The 21027-nt window shown below is 51.5% G+C and overlaps 1 protein-coding gene across 6 annotated transcripts in view; it reads right to left on the minus strand.

Annotated features, from left to right (window-relative positions):
* Window positions 1–14879: 14879 nt before the first annotated feature.
* The window catches only part of HMBOX1 (homeobox containing 1), a gene marked incomplete at both ends in the record, with an annotated part of 91421 nt that continues 85273 nt past the window's right edge, over window positions 14880–21027 (minus strand). Inside the window, 5 exons of one of the 6 annotated variants that reach the window (XM_080710436.1) lie at window positions 14880–15017; window positions 16618–16689; window positions 16909–16997; window positions 18488–18583; window positions 20299–20381. In XM_080710436.1, the coding sequence (XP_080566562.1) occupies window positions 14880–15017; window positions 16618–16689; window positions 16909–16997; window positions 18488–18583; window positions 20299–20381 (478 nt within the window). Of the gene's footprint in view, window positions 15018–16617; window positions 16690–16908; window positions 17004–18487; window positions 18584–20298; window positions 20382–21027 lie in introns of all 6 variants that reach the window. The other 5 variants (XM_080710435.1, XM_080710434.1, XM_080710439.1 and 2 more) reach the window with 5 other exon arrangements.

Consider the following 21027-nt stretch of genomic DNA (forward strand, 5'->3'; position numbering starts at 1 on the left):
TTGATGTTTCTGGCGGTGTGAGCTCCAGGCTGCTTGGGCACCCAGGTGGTATAGCGGAGCCCTCGGTGGTGCCCCCCAGACCCTGTGCCCAAAGCATCTTCCCCTCACAAAGTCCATGGTGCCTTCCTGGTGGGCTGCAGACACTAACGGTGTTGGGAACATGTAAACAGCTTCTCTGTGCATGGATTGTGTAAATATGATGAGTTCACACGTAAGGAAGTGACTTTGATTCGGGGATTATAGTGATTTGGTACACAGTAAATAAATGGGAATTAAAATCCAAAGACTCTGTAATGAACTGTAAAGATTTTAGTGATTTGTATTGTACGATGAACTAAACCACTGTAATTTTGTACCATATACGCCTTTCCACCAATGACCAACAGCTTTGGAATAAAACCAGATGATCTTCTGCCACTTGAGGCCAGTCTTCTTGCTCTCCCGGCACAGGGTGTGGGCCCGCGGGACTCCCCGCCCTGCCTCGCTCTCACTGAGGGTGGGGGGCCTTTCACAGTGGAGTCTGGGGGAGGCCAGGGGACGCGGCAGGCCCCGGGACGCACTCCCCAGCCCATGTGCCCCTCGGAGCCGAGCCGTTCAGGACTGGATCAGAGAAGCCAGGGGGCCCAGTGTCCTGGCCTGTCTCCTGCCTCTCAGCCCAGGACACGGGAGCTCTGGGGCTGTCCAGGGACAGGTGTCCCAGGAGGGACTGTCAGGCTCTCGGGCTCCATCTTCTTCCTTGACTGCCATCGGCTTCACTCTGGAGCGAACAGAGGACTTTTCTACTGCCGTGGGGTAGGCAGAGCCTGGAAAGTTCTGGAACAAGGTGTTTGGGGAAGGGTGGTTTATGGCTGTGGAAGGCAGGGTCTGGGGCCCTGGAACCTTAGTTCTGCTGGGACCCGTGGGGGCCACCTCCTGTGGACGTCTGCTGCGTGACGTGATAGCACCGGCTAGACCACATTCGTCTGGCCTTTGACCTGGGGACGTGACCAGGGCCCCGTGCTACGCCCGTGGAGTCCCACTCACCCTACGGGACCACGGCCCAGCCGCAGCAAGGGCGGCGGTGGCCACATGGCGGCCACACTCCCCACCAGAAGGCCGGCTCAAGGCCGTGTGGCGCTCTGTCCTGCGCTGGCAGCTCAGCCCTCGTCGCCCGTGACATGGACTCTCACGGAGGCCTGCAGGAGTGGCCCGGCCAGGGAGCAGCTGAGCAGGACTCGTTTGTACTCCCAAGTGCAGAGGAGCGAGTTCTGAGACGGGCACTGCCAAGGAGGGGCAGCTGTGAGGCAGCCCTGCTCGGAACAAAGAGGAATCTCAGCAGGACTGACCTGACTCCAGGGCAAAATCTTACTTTTCAAGCCTTTGGTTTCTTGCAACTCAGTGAGATAGCTCTTGTCTACATCCATCCATCCGTCTACCATCTGTCATCACCTATTTATGTCTATCCATCATCTGTCAGCACTGAGGATGGAACCCAGGGCATTCGACCTCCGAGCCATACCCCAACCCTATTTTTTCTTTATTTTGAAACAGGGTCTCACTAAGTTGCGGAGGGCCTCACTAAGTAGCTGAGGCTGGCCATGAATCGCGATCCTCCGGTCTCAGCCTCCCCAATGCTGGGATTACAAGCGTGCGCCACCACACCCAGCTCCCCCAGCCCTGTTTTATTTTTTATTTTGAAGCAGGTCTCACTGAACTGGGAAGGGCCTATATTGCTAAGACTGGTCCTGAGCCTGTGAGCCTCCTGTCCCAGCCTCTCAAGCAGTGGGGTTACAGGTGTGCACTGCCACATCCGGCTTTTCTTTGTTCATTTTTCTTTTTTGTGCTACTGGAGGTTGAACCCCAAGGCATTCTACCTCTGAAGTATACCCTTAGCCCTTCTTATTTTTGTTTTGAAATGGTCTGTGTTGCTGAGAGTCTAAGTTGCGGAGGCTGGCTTTGAACCTGCGATCCTCCTGTCTCAGCCTCCCAAGTACTGGATTGCAGGCGGGCCACCGCGCTGACCGAGGCGGTGGGTTTCAATGGCTGCTCTGACCCCGGGCGGGTCCCAGAGCCTGTGCACTGAGTTCACTCATTCACTCCCTGAGCCTCTGGGAGCCTCTGCAGGGCCCTGGGCCTTGCCCAGTGGAGCCGATGGTCCGTGGAAACCAGCCATTCCGGTGGGCTCTACAGCGGGGCCCCCAGCAGAGCAGGGCCCCAGCACAGGAGCCACGCCGCGGGAGGCTGAGGGCTCGGAGGCTTCTGAGTAAGTAGAGATGGCACTGGGGCCAAGCCCTAGGAAGTGTGGGTGGGTTGGGTCCTGTGTCGGCCCCGCCCCCATGTCCCATCTGGCCCTGCCTGCTCCACTTGCCAACTTCAACAGGGTTTAGGGCGGCTTTAACATTTTTTGGTCTTTTCTATTTATGTATATATTGAGAAGAAAAAAACCAACCAAACTGACTCTTCACTTCCCGGGGTTTCTCTGAGGGCGGTCTGTGGGCTCCAGAGCCTGGCTACGTGGGAAGGCCAGGAGTCCATGCCCGCTGTGGGGCGCCTTTATTCATTTACTGTTTGTGGTACTGGGGTTTGAACCCAGGGGAATTCCACTCCGAGTTGCGTTCCCAGTCCTGTTTTGTTCTATGGCTTTGAAATAGGTCCTCACTAAGTTGTGGAGGGCTATTGGAAGCCTTTCAAGAAAACCCCAAATCAAAGCTGCCCAGGTGAGGCCAGGGCGTGGCCTTGGCGGGGCGGCAAAGGCTGCTTGGGCACTGCTGGGCCTGGGGCTCAGAGCGGCAGAGGTGGTGGGAAGGAGGCCGGGCAGGCTCATGCCCAACGTCGGGAAGGTCTGGGTGAAGGCGCCCGGGGCAGACGCCGGGAACACAGCTGGGGAAGCAGCGCTTTGGCTCAGCATCCACTCCCAAGGCGCGTCCCTGCCCCAAACGGAACCCGCGTACCGGCAGTGCGACCCAAAGAAAGCCCGGCAGCCTTTCTTCAGTTATACATTTTATTCTCTAATAGGTACAATACTAAAATAAACACAAATTAAAAAAAAGTTTTATTAAAACAAAACTGTACAAAAAAGCAGTATACTACATTTTAATTACAGAACAGTCTACTGTCCAAAGGCACTAATCCAGAAGAGGAGACAATGAAACGGGACTCATTGGAACTAGTCAACCAATACAGGAGAGCGCTTGTTTCTGACATTCACATCCAGAAACAAGGGCTTGCTACGGCCTCACACACTCGGGAGGGAGCGAGCCCGTGGCAAAGGTGCAGCAGCGCTCCCCAGGGCAGCCCCATCTAGAGGAGGGCTCAGGCGCACCCAGGGTCCCCTTGCGGCCTGGCCTCGGTGGCTGGTCCCGGCCATGCCGGCAGCCACCCGTGTTTAGCACCGGCACCTGGGTTCTGAGATGCTCCAGGTCAAGGGCTGGGGCTCCGTGGGGGAGGGAGGCCTCTGGTGGCCTGGTCTGAAGGGGAGCTGGCGCTGCACAGGCAGGCTGCCGCTGCTTCCTGGGCAGATGGACCCGAGGCTACAGGTCCATCCTGGCCCCAGGGCTCACTGGGGGGCCCCCGCGGAGAGGCTGAACTTGCGGGCTCTGGGAAGTTGACTTCTAAAGTGGGCTTTGCTTCCCAGAGCAACTTGGGAGCCCCTGCACTGCCAGGTGCTGTGAGCCCGCCCTGCCCGGCCACCTAGGCCCGGGGCCCCCGGGCACGCAGAGCCGCCCTGTTCACGTCCAGGCCGACTCGCTCTCGTGGACTCCGGCCCTGAGGAAGAGATGCTGCAGCTTTTCCAACAGTGTCAACACAGAAGACAAAGACAGGCATCTGATGTTAATAAAAGTAAGTAACAGAGATAGGATTAAAGCAAATATCTTCTCACAGCGTCCTATACTACATCCTCCTTCTGCTTAGCAGAAAATTGTACGTACACAAAAATACAAATACACACTTTTGTAGAACAGTCTGATTTTAATATATTTATATATATTTATATTTATACGAGTGGCAGGTTAGTTCATTATATAGAGCTTTTTGTACTTTTGGCTCATACGCAACAAGGCTTATAAACTCAGCTTTAGCTTTCATTCAGGTTTTATAGCTTTTGAACAATTGTTTTCACATTTAAAGCAGCATCCAATTTGCACTAGGAGTTGGTGGTGATTACGGGAACACGGGTTGGGTGAGGGTGGGGTACATTCCAGTGTGTGGCGTGTGGGGAGGGCCCACGTGGACAGCGCTCGCCACGATGCCCCCGAGGTAGGCGTGACACCGCACAGCAGACTCAGACCCAGGCGTGGCTCTCCCTCAGGGACACGTGGTGCGCAAGATGGGGACAGAGACCAGAGGGACGCCGAGGGGGACACGAAGACTAAGACACGACGGCCAAGGCAGGAGGGGCGCGCTGCCCACGCGCACTGGCAGGATCCCACACAGCCCATCTTAGACACGGGACTATTTGGCTACTGATGGTCGCAGGCGATCCCAAGGCATCTGGTCTGTGGCCTCTGATCGAGTCACGACCATCACACACGCTTTCCACTTTATGACACGCTGCGGCAGCCCGCGCCCAACCCCACAATAAACATTAAAGCTGCACACTGTCGGGAAACGGAAACCCTCCCTCAGCGCTGTCTCGCTGGAGCCTTAGCTGGAGTCAAGGGCGGGCAAGCCGGCCCCTCCTGCGGCCTCCTGCCCGCGCCCACCTAGCTCCACCGAGGCGGCAGGCGCGGGCGGGAGGGCAGAGAGGTGCTGTCAGGGCTGCGGTCACCGCTCCAGGCCAGCCTCGCACTCCTCAGCAGCCCCGCAGCGCTCCCCTCGGCCGCCTCCGCCCACCGCCGGCCTTCTCTGAGGCCGAATCCCACCGGCAAGCCCACCTGCACCTGTCGCCTGTGAATGCCCAGGGTTTGGGTTATTACATTGTCTGAACAAAAATGCTGGATTATTAATGAAAATAAAGTGCCTGAGGATGGATTGTTCCATTTTGCAAAACCTTTCAACGCACCCACAAATCACCTGTGTGCTGCTTGGCGCTGTGCTCTGAGGAGAGTGCGGCTGCAATCCGCCCTGCACTCACCGCGGAACAAGGCAGGCCCCGCTTCTGGGTCAGACTTACATTACTAAAATAAAGCAAACAGTCGCACACCCATTTCCAAGGACGCATGCTGGGTCTTGCTTAACACTGCTAGGATGGCCGCGGTGAGCAGAAGTGCTGCACCCCACCCGCCACCCCGCGAGTGGCCCAGACAAGGCCGGCCCAGGCTGCAAACCAGCCGCAGGCCTCTCAACTGGGTGGGGGCCTTCCTCACTTTGCCCTCTGGGTCTGGACGCTCCAAGTGCTAACACAGTCCTGCCCCGTCTGCACTCAGGAGCCGCTGAGATCTAGCTCGGCAGACTCCTTAAAGTTCTCCAGGAACCAAGACCATAACCACACCAACAAAAGAAACGGAAACAGTGAAGCCAGCCTGATGGGCAGCGAGCGCTCCCCTACCGCCCGCTCAGCAGCGTCCTGGTGCCCTGGGGGCAGAATGGAGGGCAGGGAGGCCGGGAGGCGCGAGGTGGGAGGAAGGGGCTCAGGGCACAGGCGGACTCTGGCAGGTTCCAGAGGTCTGTAACTTGCTTAGGCACTTAAACATAAATAAGAATTTATCCTAGAAAGGTACTGCATTCCCCAATGACCACGGCCTGGGAGGGAGGGCGCGCCGTGGGGAATCAGAAGGCTGTGGGTTCTTCCAGGGGAGGCGGCTGCCACATTCTTGGCATATCCTGGCAGAGCCCCTGCCTCGCAGCTGAGGGGGTTAGAAGCCAGGATGGGCGTGACGCTCGGGCCAGCCCAGGCCACACCAACCTGCTGTCTAGGGTCAATCTGAGGAATCTACTAGAAAATGAAGAGGCCCTTAAGAGCAGTGTTCTGGCAGAACCAAAGAGCGGTAAGGAGAAGCCTCCCCCACCGGTGCACAGAAGGAAAAAGCACAGGCGGCACCGGCCCGGGAGCCTGGTTATGTTTTTGTGATGCCTGTTTTCAGAGATGAAAGATGAGAGGTTCACGGGTTCCCATGCAGTGGGTGGGTCCCAGGGCAGACTTAACAAGGCCGCTTGGTGGAGACAGCCCCCACGGCCTCGGAGCTCCACCAATCGCCCCACCCGCACCCGCTGCCTGGCCCACGCACAGAACTCACCAGCGTTGCTGGGATGGCCGCCGCTGTGCATTAGCGCGACGGCCACGCTGCTTTCCTTTGCAGTTTAACAGCTCCGGGGGATGCTGACATGCATGAAGGGGCCTCTCAGCTCCGACAAGGCAACCGGGGAGAGGTCCCGTGCTCAGAGGAAGCCACCTGGTCCACAAGCCGAGGACAAGCCGAGGGCGCCTCGCCCTGGGCTCAGCCACAGACAGCACCAGAGACAAATCTGCATCAGCACAAGATGGAAGGCACACAGACCCTGGCCCCTCCAAACCCCGGTGTGTCCTGGGGGACTGAGGGCTGAAGAGTAAAAACCCCGTTAGCCAGCTGATACAGCAGCTGATACCCTCAACTCTGCCTGGTCACCCTGGCAGCTCCTCCTGAGCCGTGCCTCGTTCCTGGGGCGCCTTTCACTAGCAGGCCTGGAGGGTGCCGACGACGCAGCAGGGGTCAGAGGACCGAGGACAAGCCCTGGAGAACCTACTTCTGGGGGAAGAGCTGGGAGAGGGCAAGGTCAGAGGCAGGATCTGAGTTAGTGGCGTTTCAGGCCAGCTTGCTCCCTTCTCTGACCGACAGCCACGGAGCACGTGGACCCGGCAGGCCAGGGACCAGCTCCCGCCCCGGAAGCTCGCCCCGTGCCTCGATTCTTAGGCTAGGTGGAATCTGGACCTGTCTCCATGCCACTGCCACTTCCAGGCCAGTCAAGGCCTGTGAGGAGCTGGGGCCGGGCAGGGCGGCCGCCAGCGGGCCAGCTGAGCTCCACCTCCACACGCCCGCCCCCTGGCAGGCTGTGAATGAAGGAGGCCGAGCCACAGGGCACCTGTGTTCTCAGGCCAGGCGCGGACGAGGCCGGGCCCTCAGCACCCGGACCTCAGACAGACACAGCCTTGCCATGCTCCCAGCAGGCCTGCCAACCAGAGTGCCCAGGGCTCTGGATGAGGCCGGGCTGGGGGCCGAGACACTTTCCAGCTGGCCAGGGTCAGGAGTTCAGTCACAAGAAGATGGGATTACGAGGGCAGGCAGCTGCACACCACCCTCCCGACATGAAGGGCAAAGGCGGCGTTGCTCGGGAGGGCCTGGGCCTGAGGGGCCACACAGGCCGCGTGGGCCCCGCCATGGAGTCCACTCTGGGTGCTTGGGAGAGCTGTGTGCATCTCTTTTCCATAACTGAGGAAGGTGGCACCTTTACATTCCTACAAGAACAATTTACTTCTGGTATTTTCTTCCCCAAAGCATGTATTTCATGGGTAAGCTCTACCTATATTTTTGTGGATTTTGGTGAGTGGGATTTTGTTTTTGGGGGGCCTAGGTGTTGGTGGTAAAGGACTATGTTATATGGGGCTTTTGACCCACAGTGGCCCCTGGGGACACCTGCGACTCCCAGCTCCGTTCTTTTAAGCCGCGCTGTGCCTGCAGCAGCATGTCTGGACGTAGATGGCTAAGAGCAGGTCGAGTCAGGAGGGTCAGCTGCAATGCTAATTCTGTTTTCTTTGAATGTAAGCTGATAATCGGAATGTTCTGTGGGCTGCTTTAGAACATGTCTCACAAGTCAGAGTTAGCTCATCTAGTCAGTTCTCAGAATATCTATATCAAGGCAAATTCTAAGGGAGAGAGCTACCTTCCAGTAGCTTAGAAAATGAGGGCAGGAATGCTCTACTTTTGGGATTATAATAATCAATTGTCAAAAAGGCTGACAGATCCCAAAGAGCACAGTGACTGTACACACACCCCGCGCGTGCGTGAGGGGGGCTAAGGTGGTATTCACAAGGGGGCAGCACTGAACAAAAGCCTCCACAGGAACTCTCCTGAACTAACCCGACTCCTGTGCATGTCATAGGAGTATTTTTAAAACACTAAATAAAAATCAAAAGGCATTAAAGAAACCCTTCGTCTTAAAGCCTGTGTGTTTGGGTGGACATTATTAGCCTGCGGCCTCGGGATTGTAGCGAGGGCTGCAGCTAGGGTGGGATTCCTTCTGATGTGGAAGGAGATCTGTGTAAGCACACACAGTAAAATATGGACGGCTGCGCTTTCTTCCGCGGCTACCACCCAACCCACAGTGTCCAGTCCAAGGGGCAGGGCTCGTGGACACGGGCTCACCCAGGCGTGGGCCCTCGGGGTTCTGCTGGCTGCCGGCATTTCTAAACTCGCTCCTGATCATGTGATTGAATAGAGGCCCCTCGAGTGATGGAGACCACTGCATTCTGGAGAAAGGCCCGTGGCTGACTCGTCAGGATGGGATGTCCAGGGACAGGACATGGGCGGGAAGGAAGACGGCCACGCGAGGCTCGAGCCGAGCAGCACAGCACAGCACGAGACGTGCTTCACGGGGAGGCTGGCAACTGCTAGGTAAGAGGGACGCGAGGACAGTGAGGGCAGACTCACGCGCCCTTCCTCCTCCTCTGGGGGCTCTGGGCACGGCGGTGCCAGCGCTCCGCCCATGCCCGGGGACGTTCAGCTTACGGTGTTCTTGGCACATTCTGCTCTGGACCTTGTGACCCGATGAGGGAGGTGATCGTCAGCTCTTCATAAAGCTCCGCCTGGTGAGCACTTTCTGATGGCTATGGCCAATGGCATAGCGAGTACCTACGAAAGTCCTAGGGCTCAGCCAGCCACGGATGGCACCACGCAGTCCAGCTGGCAAAGAGATGAGCGATCTGGGCCCCGCAGAGGCCGACGAGGTCTGGGAGATGCTGACAAGTTTCTGCCCAAGGTGGAGCGGGCTGAAACTGGACGTGACAGAGGCTTCAAAGAACTTACAAGTCAGATGGCAAGCAGTCACAAAGGCTTCCGTCCTGGAGCTGAAGCGAGTCCAAATCCTCTTTCACTCTGGGAGAACATGAATGCCCTGTCATTATTTTAGTTTGCCGAGTCGCTGCTCCGAATGTTCTCGGGAGCATTAGTGCTAACAGGGAACAAGGGATGGGAGCTCTGCTATTTTCAATCACATAAAGGACAGAAATCCTCTTAATTATGACCATGCCAATCTACATCCTGCTAAAACAGCTAATTACATGTCGGGAGGACACTCAGTCACTCAGAACAATTGCCATTATATTTTTATATATTCATTCTATGCCACCCCCCTCAATTACCATGGTTACAATTTGAAAAGATTCAGCCAAACCTCCATTTGACCACAGCTCACCAACGCGAATTTGTGAGTTAATTACGGCCTTACACAGCCAGTCTTATTTAAAAGAGAGAATGAGGATGGAGTCAGGGGAGCGGCCCTCCCAGGACTGCTCCAGCCTGCGCAGAGCCGCGGAGCCGCTGCCTGCTCCCCACGCCACGCGGGCCTGCTGTCCAGACTTAGGAAAACTTGCAGGAAAAGGGGACGTGAGCAGAGGCCGGCGGCCAGCACCTCTGCTGCTGTGCCCTGCAGGATGACGCCAGGCGCTGGCCGGGGAGGCCCTGGACCGGAATGTGCACGGGAAGCTGTCAGGCAGTGTAAAATGCTCGCCAGATCTCACTAAATGAAACCAGCTGGACCTAGTCCTGCCCAAATGTCAGGAATGATAAGCACGGCTGGAGAACCGTGTTTCTGCGGCCCACGGCATCTCCTATGTGGTCTGGAGACAAGGGGAACAGCCAATTCCCCCTCTCTCCTCTCCTCTCTCTTCTCCTCTTGATTACAGAAGAAACTTACATGAAACCAAATTTCCCATATTGTCAACATTCTTTTGTTGGGAGAATAATGAAGCAGATAAGGAAACTTCTCAATTCAGCAACTTCCAGCTTTTGAAGGTATACTGATAGGAGCAACGCTGTCTGAGAGATGCGAGCCCAGCACGGGTCTCTAAGGAGGGCAAAGGCAGTAGCTTTTCCCTTTCTGTTTGTGAGTAAAGGGCATTAACTGCGGCTTTTCTGAACACAACTTGTCTGTGAGAGAAGAGTTTCTGTAAGCAGAAGACTGGTGTGTTGGTATGACGCACCGCGAAAGCCTTAGTGCTCTTGAGAGTGACAAGGAAACCTCTCAAGTGATAGGTATCTTTAAAAGCAAGAGTGTATATTGAAGAAGCCCATATAGCAGAAAAAGAACATGCCCCTCCTCTGACAGCACAGTGCCACGAAAACCTTGGAAATATGCTAGCTGTTCACAGTTGCCTCCCCGGGAAAGCTTTCCCCTTGAAGTAGGGTGCACGACCTACACATCAGCTTTTCCTAGGTAGCATCAGACAGACATTGGAAATGGAGGAACAGTAAGAGGATTTTCAGGGCCTGCAGCTCAGTTTGCCAAAATCAATATGGCTGACAAATGATCCCCAAGTCCTGAGTAAACATCCTTGCTATTGAAAGAGCACACACGCGAAAAGGAAAGCTATAAACATGTAATACCCGCTCACAGCCCACTGCGCCGCGCCACTCCCATGCCCCCCCAAAGATGCCGCCAGCAGAGCTGGTCAACGGGCCCAACTTTTCACACGGGAAATCCTGACAAGTAAGTCCGGCTCAGTAAAGCTAAAATGGATTTGGCTGGTCTTGAAGCAGCCCCGATGAATACAGTAGTAAAACAGTACTAATAATCACAACAAATGAGAGTCTGTTGCCACTCTGGCTTCAGATTTACATCACAGAGATCAACACAGAAACCGATGCACAACGCAGGAGGTCAGAACTATTCAACGCAGGAAAAAGTATTGCCTAAGAATCTGTTGAGACTCACTGGGGAAAAACAATCTGGTTGTTCTTTGAACAAAAGATAAAAAGCAGTTTTAAAGGCAGAGCCATGAGTTGAAGGGGAGACTATTCTACCTAAATCCTTCCTGCCAGAGGGGAAAGTGAGGACTGCAAGCTCACATGTTTAGGTCAGGGTGGTCAGTCACTTGTGAAGAAAGGGAACAACCCCACACTTGTGGGCAGAGACGACAGAGCCGGTCACCACAGGAGGGAGCGTTCGTGTTCAGAGATGGACCACGTCCGCCCCCCTCGCCGGCTGCGACCATGAAAACCCCCACGGGTGGACTCAAGATGAGGCTGTGGGGTGGAAGAGGAACTGGTCAGGGACGGGGAGGGACGGCAGGAGATCACTGACTGGGCGAGGCTGTGACCCAGGAGGCGAGGCTCTAAAACTCAAGGTTCCCCCAGACAGGCCAGAGGAGAGTGGAAACAGTGTCTGTACGCTCTCCCGGGGTCTTCTCCTTTGAGGTAATGACATCCAACCCGGGGACCTAGACTGGATGCTGCTCGTCAGGAATCCTCCAAGAGCCAGAGCTCTGGATTTCAGACTTCAGCACACAGGACCTTCCTCGCGCTAGTCTTTTTAGGCGTCATCTCTGCTAAGTCAGGCTGAAAAACCCACTGTTCTCTGCCTCCCTGTCCCAGGTTCCCTTTATCTGGGAAAGGCCACTTAGAGGATCAAGAATGTGAAGAAACTGCCTTGTGGGGACTCCAACATTATAAGCGCGGCTGAAATAAACCAGCGTGCCTGTCTGCTCCCAGAGGGCACTAGAAGGTCTCAGGTAAGAGCGTACTAACTGCACGGCCTCGCCTGGCTTTTGTCATTAGGGTTATCCACAGATGGGAGAAATCTCTCAAGACGGTTCACCTTTAAAAGGTCCTTATGTAAGGTGTTTCAAGGACGGGAAGCTTACACATGGAAAATCGTGAGATTGCGTAAATACCCACCAGCAAAGCTCTTCCAACCCGCACTCTAAAAAGTCTTTCTTGGCAAGGAAGGAACAGTCCTTGAGAGAGTCCTCTGGGGCCTAAAGAAATTTAGAAGGGCCCGGGAGCAGGGACAGAGCCACCAGGAGAGCAGAATGTGAATCGTAAGAGCTTGGTTCTTTTTCCTCTAGTGATAGAGCATTTTAGGGTTTCTATTTTAACATCACATCTAATACCTGAAAAAGATTAAGGAAAATATTTATCATTCAAAGATACTAGGAATCAGACCATGACGGCTCTATTCCCCATTCCAAGAATTAAGATGGTCTGGACATGATATAGCACAATTGAACCCGGTGATTAACACAAAACTGATGGTAGGTCTAAGTCTTGACCTCAAAAAATTAAATTTTTACTTTTGGTGAAAAATCAAAAGTCCTGCATCAGACTGTGGGTCCGCAGAGCGGGCCCAGTTGCCCCCGGTCCCAGGCACCTGGCGGCGGTTCAGCACCCTCCACTGGCGGTACTGCCTGCAGCATTGCCACACGCCTCGCAGGACGGCTGTGCACCAGGCCTGCGGACCGCCCGGGTCTTTGACAATGACGCCTTTCTTCCTTAAACATCTTAAGACAACAACACATTTTAGTTCTTCTGTGGCAATTGCTGAATTTCTTTAGAAACTGCAGCTGTCGTAACAGTTTGCGACTGTCCCTTTAAAAGGGCTAGCAAGAACAAATGGTACAAGGAATCTCATCATAAAGAAGCCTTCATTATAATAATCTCCCCACAGTAATCATGGAGGTGGCTTGTCAGAGGATACATATCTTTTCCCTCTCTTCTGTTCTTTCTGATTTGACTCAGAGTAAGCAGACAAAATCCCACCAAAATGGAAATTTCTTCTAAGTAAAAGGAAAGATAACACAATCTCCTAATTGAAATAAAAAGTTAAACCAAGAAAAAAACATGAGTAAGTGTGTACAAGGAGCTCATTCCTGAGAATAACAAATGCTACTCTTGAATTTGTTGGTTCAAGTAATAAAGTAAGACGGACAAGACGGCTCTGTGTAACTTCAAATCTTAGAAGCTAGGGAAAATGCACTCATCCCCCCCTCCAAAAAAAAAAAAAAATAATAATCCACGGGCAGGAGCAGGACCAGGCCCTGGCTGTGCTCTTGGAAGTCACAGACACAGGTAAGGGGGTGTCCTCCTGCCCCTCAGTGCTTCCTCACACTTATGTAAGCAGATTTAAGCCAGCGTGTGTCCTAAGTGGAGTGAGACCAGCGAACAACTGGCAGATACTCGATATCCTAGGAACGAGAAAGGGAAAAGCTGGAAGGTCAGTAAGTCCCCCCCCACCCCAACAGTGAAGCTGACACATCAACTGACGAGGGAGGAGGGCGAAGAGGCGAAGAAACGGCACCTTCCTTCTGCTTTAGAAACTGTTTTCAGGTCATGGACAGAAAGACAGAAGCCCTGCTTATGGCCAGCCCATGCTCCCCTTCACACACTGGACATATACAGAGGAGAGGGAGAAGGACAAGGCAGAAATCGCACGGCCGTCGTGCCTCTTCCTGACCACCCCGCCGCTGCCGAGGCCGCTGCTTCTCACCCGCAGTGACTGTGTCGTCTACGCGGGTGCCAGGAGATCGTTTTCATACAAGGCCAGCAGATGTCATTTTCTCTGATGCATGAACAGTTCATCATTTTGCTACCAGATGACAAGGTGATCACAGGGTGACTTTATAACACAAGTTCACTGTTTGGTATTTTGAGTTCTCAAAATGAAAAGAGATTTATCAAATATAAATATCTTTAAAAAGTAACAAAAGTGCTACATATGTGATCAAGGAAAAAAATTCCATTAGTTACTGCCGCTTAAAGTAGATTAAACTTTACAAATATTACCACATCCATTATCAATATGGCTTCCAATTATTAAATAAATCGCCTGTAGCAATATAGCTTTTCACACCTCTCCAAGGACAGAGGAAAGAGAACAGCGAAGCAGTCACATCCTGCTGGATCTCCCACACCCAATGGAAGTGCAAATATCCCTGCTTTTCTTCTGCTCCTATGTAGGCCAGTGTTTGCATCTGCGGTCGTCAGTCCTCCCCCACAAGTCCTCTATCGACTTAGACTGAGGGGCTTCGGTTCATGGATACAAAGACTGCACGTCCTGTCACTCACTTCTGACCTGAGCTCCATCCTTGCAAGACTTTTTGGTAGCAGGGAAAGGGGACACCGACAGGAGGCAGAGCAATGTCCATGGTCCCCTCCAGGACTCTCCGGGCAGGCACGGAATGTACAGTGGTTCAGAGAACTGGACTTAGCAGCCATGGACACTCAGCTCACACTGCTCTCAAGCTGGCTTTTGCTTTTTCATAACTTTGTTTTTTGTCTTTAGTTTGGTTTTGAATCATGGTCCCAAAGGCAGAAGGCAGTATTTTATCTGCTAAGTCACACAGCTTGTGAGAGGAAAGGATGCTCCTATCGGGCGAGTTAGCATCAACCCAAACCTGAGACTGAGTTTCCCATCGACATTCTTAGCACAGCACCCAAGAAGTATGGTCTAGCCGCGGTGCGGCCAGCGAGGCACGGCTTACTGCAGCTGGCGTCAGTCAGGCTCAGGCTGGGCGGCACCCGAGTGTCCCTTCCCTCTGCATACTCCCCGATGGCTCTGTGGGCCCAGGCCACTGCCTCAGCGTGCATCCATTCAGCCTTGGGGAAGGAAGGGGCACAGACTCGTGCTATATGAAATCTAAAGGTACCCAAGGTCTTACACGGAGCCTCGCACTGGAAAACGGCTACCTAAATACCTGGAAGCACTTTCTTGGAATGCTAAGACGGAGCAGTGAGATTTTCTAGCCGCGGGGGCTGGGAGAGGGGAGTTTGGTTGGCCGGTTGGTTGGTTACTATTTACTGGGAATTAATACTGAGAGAGTATACGCAAAGGCGGAGGGCACCATGCCATCTTCACAGAACAAGACCCTAACGGCTACCTGACATACAAGAAACTGCAAGTTATACTGTAAGAACACATGTTAAGGACCGAGGAAAGTCTGCTAAGGTGCTACGTCTAAACTAAGTTAACTTGTCATGTCTAACCCTCCCTGATCAGTCATCGTCCAGGGCCTCTGTCTTGATTTCGTTGGCTCCTTGCCGGGCCAATGCCAAGATAGTATGGTTGACGGCTGCCATTTCCACAGCTAATGAGATGGGGTCCTGGTGGTCACTATGGCTCGTGCTGTCATCCTAGGTGTGGGAAACAGAAACGGGTCATCAGTACACTGCTACAGTGCTCCAGCTCGCACAGAGGCATGCAGGGGCGGGCGAGGCAGAACACTTGCGGAGGCAGAGGCTGGGCGCACCTCCCGGCAGGCTGGAGGTGGGCTGTATTTAAGTAGACACTGAATGGGTGTGGGCACAGAGACTCCTAGTTGACATGTTTACAAATCAACAAGAAAAAGGAGTTAAAAATGTTTTTTCTCAGTGAGAATTTTATTTATATAGCAGAAAGACTTTGAGTAATGATCAAACTGACAATTGGGTCTTCCTGTCTGCAAGAAGTAAAGCACTAATCACGGAAGGCCACACAGGTTAGGTGCTCAATTCCAGACGGCTGCTCTTAGAACTAGGGTATTAGAATCCATGGTTCTGCTCTATCAGATTGAGAAAACTAAATGAAACTTAAAACTATAGGTGACAACATCTCACAGAGAGGGGAAAAGGAAAATTCTCAGGACAGGACAAGAGCATCACTTCCCAGAATGGCTCTGGGAGAGAGGAGCAGAGCGGCCGTGCAGAGGGAGCGGGCGCCGCAGCGAGGCGGTGCTCTCCTCCCTTGCAGCTCCGCGCGCCCAACAAGAAAGCTGTGAAGAGCTGGCGCTGCGGCTGTGGGTGTGCCAGGCACTGAAGACTTCACAAATAAGGAGCGTGTTTCTCACCTGTCACATGCTCAGTGTAACTCTGTATCAAAGAGCTCTGAAAAGGGTAATTCCCTTGGGGAAAAAAAGCATGGGATGTGCTGCCCTCGGGGCATCTGAAAAAAAAAAAAAGATGGATAGGATCCATCTATATTGGTCTACTGAAAAAGAACAGGAACAGGAATGTCTCCAACTAGAAAGACTGACAGAACATGCTCCTGAGTAGAGAGTGGGGCTATGGATTAGAGTCCTAAGAGGAAATAAAGGAGCCCTTGGGATGCCTGGGCACCACTGCTTTACCCTGGTTTTCACAGTTCGGTCTGCAGTGTTCAGAGAGCGCCACACACTCCTGAGTGCCTGGGTTCAACCTGGTGACCAGAGGCTCTACACCGCTCGGAGAAGGAAGAACACAGTGGACTGTGTTTACCAACTGGCTGAGAAGCAAATATAACCGCCACAGGAAAGAACAGAAGACTTCTTCCTGGGGTCTAAGGGACCATATGTTCTCTGCATTTTCCAAATGGAAGTGAATCTTTAATCCTATAAAAATTTTTAATGAAATTTGTCAAAACATACATGTGGGGGGGATAAATTCCCAAGGGCTTAGTTACTGAATTACTCCATGCAGTGGCTACAATTAAATACGTCCCCGAGCAATGCAGAATGAAGAGGGCGGGATGCGGAGGCATGCAGGCTTCGCCCAGGAGAGGATGCGTGTCGATGTGCCGGGAGACTGTGGACCACCCTCTCCTCCGGGCATGAGGCCCCAGCAGTGGCCGCAGTGGGTGGCCTTCCCTGTGCCCTGCGTCGGTACACGTGTAGGCACAGGTCTTGGCTGCCCACTCGCCCTAGTACTTCTCCAACACTGAGTGTGTGTGGTGAGTGGTGCAACTTGCTTGTTTGGGTCAGATCCTCCTCTCTTCTTCTACCTTCTCTGCTTCTCTGCCTCCCTCTGAACTTCGTCCCTCCTCCTCCTCCCCATTGCGAACTTGCCAAGCATCCTGTTGTGTGACAATAAATCCACATGGGTGAAGAGCGGCTTCTCACAAGTCCAACAGGACAACCGAATCTTACCACATTCCTTGCAAATTACATGAAAATCTGGCCAGACGGGGAACAGAGTGGAGGGCCTGACGCTCCCCTTCCGCCCGCGCCCGCGCCCTCGCCCGGGGACCTGGCCGTCACACTGCCCGCCGCTCAGTGGCTGGGAGCCCGCTCACCTGCTCCGAGTAGTCGTTCCCGTCGACGTCGTCGCTGTTGGAATGGCCCCCTGGACTCTGTACATCTATCCCATGACTCTCCAGGATTGCTGCTTCTTCGAAAAAAGCAAATAGATCCCTAAGTCGTCTGCTGGCTTATTGTAACAGCCGGAACACAATGCTTGTGTTGGGGACGCTAGGATATACTGAGACAAGAACTGGTCTCTATCCACATTTCCATCCTCTTAAACTGAAGATGAACCCCACCGCAAGCAGGTCAGGAAGGCGCACACTTGCCCTTATGGAGGTCTTGCTGCTACGCACAGCCACTCGGCCTGCGCGGGCATCAGAGAGGGCGCCAACTCACTCCATAGAGCTCCTGTCTCGGCGTGCAGGAAGCACTTGAAAGGGGAATGGCGGGCGCGTGGCATGCTTACAAATACACTGTTAAAAGCTCAAAACCAATCCCCTCCCCAGTCTCACGAATTTAAATTCTTCTTTCTTTGTTCTTAGCGTTTTATTTCTTCCTCTTTTTTGGTAATGACAGTGTTCCCCAGGGGAGTTTCAGCATCCCCCAGCTTTATTAAAGTAAAATTGACAAATATAAATTATACCTACTTATGGCATACAATATGATGTGCTGAGACTGCATATGCATTTACAGACACACTCACACTGTACGTGATTGCATCCAGAATTCAACTTTCGCAAACGCTTTTTATCACTGCCTTTTGCTGTGTTCCTCGTTTATTAAGTCTCTCTCATTTCAATTCAAATAATCAGGTGTTTCCTCGTATCTAAGTCATAAGTCAGCAATAACAAACATGATTAGGGTATTTCTCTCAAGATCCTACACGTATCTGAGTGTGTGGTGGTGAAAGTGATTAAATCTAGGGGCTTTGTACTTCTGAGCTACACCCCCAGCCCTATTTTATTTTTTATTCAGAAACAGGGTCTCACTAACTTGTGAAAGGGCCTTGCTAAATTGGTGAGGCTGGCTTCGAAACTGCAATCCTCCCGTCTCAGTCTCTCAAGTACTGAAATTGCAGTCGTGTACCACCATACCTAGCTATAATTATATTTAATATGCACAAGAATAATCAATTGCTTATGGATTGTCTAATTCTATATTCTAGAACATGAAGTACATTGAGTTTTATAAAGAACAATGTCATTATTATAGTACAATCTGTTAATATTACCAACTTTGGGTTATTAAAAATATCCCAAATTATAAAAATACAATGAAGAAAAACATAAGGGTGATTCTTGTTAGGCTTAAAAGTTTGAATCACTTAAAGCCACAATTTCTTTCTTTTTTGGGGGGCGATGGAACCCAGGGCCATTCTACCTCTGAGCACCCCAGCCCTGTTTTTTTCCTTATTTTTATTTTTGAAACAAGGTTTCACTAAGTTGCAGAGGGCCTCACTAAGTAGCTAAGGCTGGCCATGAATCGCCCAGAGCCTTCTGTCTCAGCCTCCCAAGTGCTGGGATTAGAAGGGTGCGCCACCACACCCAGCTAGACCCACAGTCTCTAAGTCACCCTCAAGCACAATGTTTGCGTCTTTCTCATGAGAAAGCAGTCTCTCTGATACATTACCGATATTGGCTCTCCTCTTGATCTCCTTCCGTCGATTAGCAAACCAATTATATACTTTCAGGGAGGTCACTCGTTCCAGATCAGACAGTTTTTTGCCTGTGAATGCATACAATAAAATTCAGAAAATCTATTCCTGGGACTCAAGATTCGTATTTTTGTTATTATTGTTCTGTGGTACTGGGGATTGAACACAAGGCTTTATGCATGCTAGATAAGCACTCTACCACTGAGCTAAATCCCCAGCCCCATGAATGAACTAGTTTTAAGAGATAATACTTTTCTATTTTAAAAGTTGCTTTTGCTTTTACTTCCATTTATTGTCAAAATAACAGATACAGGGGGAATTTTTTTCAGCGTGACCTAATACCATGCACACACTAAAATTATTTATTCATTATTGAATTGAATGAATAAACACACACCTACATGAATATACAACTAGCAACTAGTACACAATATGCTTTGACTCAGAAAGGTGTACACAGTATTAAAGAACTCCGCGAACCAGTGTGCTAGGGTGCTGGATCAAAGTTCCCAAGACAGTACTGTGGAGTTTCATTTAGTTAGCATCACTCCAGGAAAGAGTTATTCTTTATCAAGTATCCAGACAACAGACACTTACTTACATCTTTAAGACTTCATATATTAACTAGTTTCTTGCTGTCTTAAGACAGAGGACAGGAGAGCCCTCCTCTTCTCTGCTGCCAAATCGGTTTCCCGTGGCGCCCATGCTTGCTGACAGACCCGCCAGCACTCCCTCCCTCCTGTCCTGTCCTGGTTTGCAGCTTTTAGTCCATTGAGGATGGAGAAGCCAGAAAACAGATTTATTATCTGTTGGTGATATACAGGTAAATTCCAAGAAAGCTCAAGTTTCTGCATGGCGTTAGGGCTAGAAATTTTGGCTCGAGTGAAACAGGATACAGATTTCTCTCACTTAGGAGTTTGTGGAGTCTATTACTAGAAGTCTGGCCTCTAGACAAAGAAGATAAATTACTGCTTCACTCTTATAAAACACTGATGCTTTTTTATATAATCTTTAAGCCATTCAAAGTAACCTGCCAAATGGCACTCAACTGGGTCACCTTAATTGCGAAGGGTTTCTGGTGACAAAAACTGTAAAACGAGAAATAATTCTCAAGTACGTGGACTAAGACGCACATAAAGCACTTAAGTGACTTGCACAGAACAGCAGGACGTCACGTGGTAGTGCTTGTGTTTCCTAGATAAGCAGAAGTCATCCCTCTATGGGGAGAAGATAGATGCCAACTCCAAACAGAATTCCTTTCCCCAAAAGGAATGCAGAAGTGTATAATTTATAACTGTACAATATTATTTCAGTATTTTTATTAACAAAAATTACTTAAAATTATTTGGAATTGGTATGTTTATTCTAAATTTTTAGAAAAGAAATCTGTACATTATAAGAATTCAAGGTCTCAAATCTTATTCAGGGTCCCTCTCTGGAAACATCAGTGGATATGAGCATTGAGAGTGTGTGTGTGTGTGTGTGTGTGTGTGTGTGTGTGTGTGTGTGTGTGTGTGACACTGGGGGTTGAACCAGGGCATTCTACCTCCAAGTTACACCCTCGCTCTTTTTATCTTTTAGATTTCTTGGCGCAGAGTCTTGTTAGGCTGCTGCGATCCTCCTGCCCAGCCGCCAAGTGTCGGGACGGCAGGCGCGTGCTTCGGGCCGGCTCAGAAGCAGTGTTTGTGCGGAGCGTCCGTCCTTGGCTTGAGTCCACTCCGTGTCCCGGGCGCCAAGGCTGCTGGGAGCCGCGCGGAGCACGGCAGGGCCGTGAGCGCCTCCTTACCTGGCTTCTGGATGACCGCGTTGCAAGCATTGGCAATTTCTTCTCTCTTTGCTTCATCTGGGTATTGATTCTCATTGAAGTAACTGCAGAGGCAACCAATAAAGACACAGACCTTTTACTTTTTAAAATGTGCTCTCATTAAGAGACCAACTCAATGAAAAATATGCTCGTAAAAATGTAGCATTCAAACTGGGCATGGCGGCACATGCCTGTCATCCTAGTACTTGGGAGGCTGAAACAGGAGGATCACAATCTCAAGGCCAGCCTCAGCAACTTAGCAAGGACCTCAGTAGCTTAGTGAGATTCTATTTCAAAATAAAAAGTAAAGAGGGGCCGGGCGTGGTGGCGCACGCTTGTAATCCCCGCGCTTGGGAGGCAGAGACAGGAGGATCGCGCAGGTTCAAAGCCAGCCGCGTGCGCTGGCTTAGGAGACCCTGTTTCCAAAAAAATGAAAATGTAAAAATAGGTCTGGGAGTATAGCCCGGAGGTAGAAGGGCTTCCAGGAACCCCAGAACCAGCAAAAAAAATAAAATAAAATAAAATAAATAAATAAATAAAAATAAAATAAAAATACAAAGTAAAAAGGGGCTAGGGATGTAGCTTGAGACAGAATGCACCTCAGTTTATAACACACACACACACACACACACACACACACACACAGAGTAACATCTGAGCGTGTAGTTCAGGCTGTCCAGTAGAATTTTCCGTAAGACAGAAATGGCCTCA

The sequence above is a fragment of the Muscardinus avellanarius genome (assembly GCF_963383645.1).
Source record: "Muscardinus avellanarius genome assembly, chromosome: 14".
In the NCBI taxonomy this organism is placed as follows: Eukaryota; Metazoa; Chordata; class Mammalia; order Rodentia; family Gliridae; genus Muscardinus; species Muscardinus avellanarius.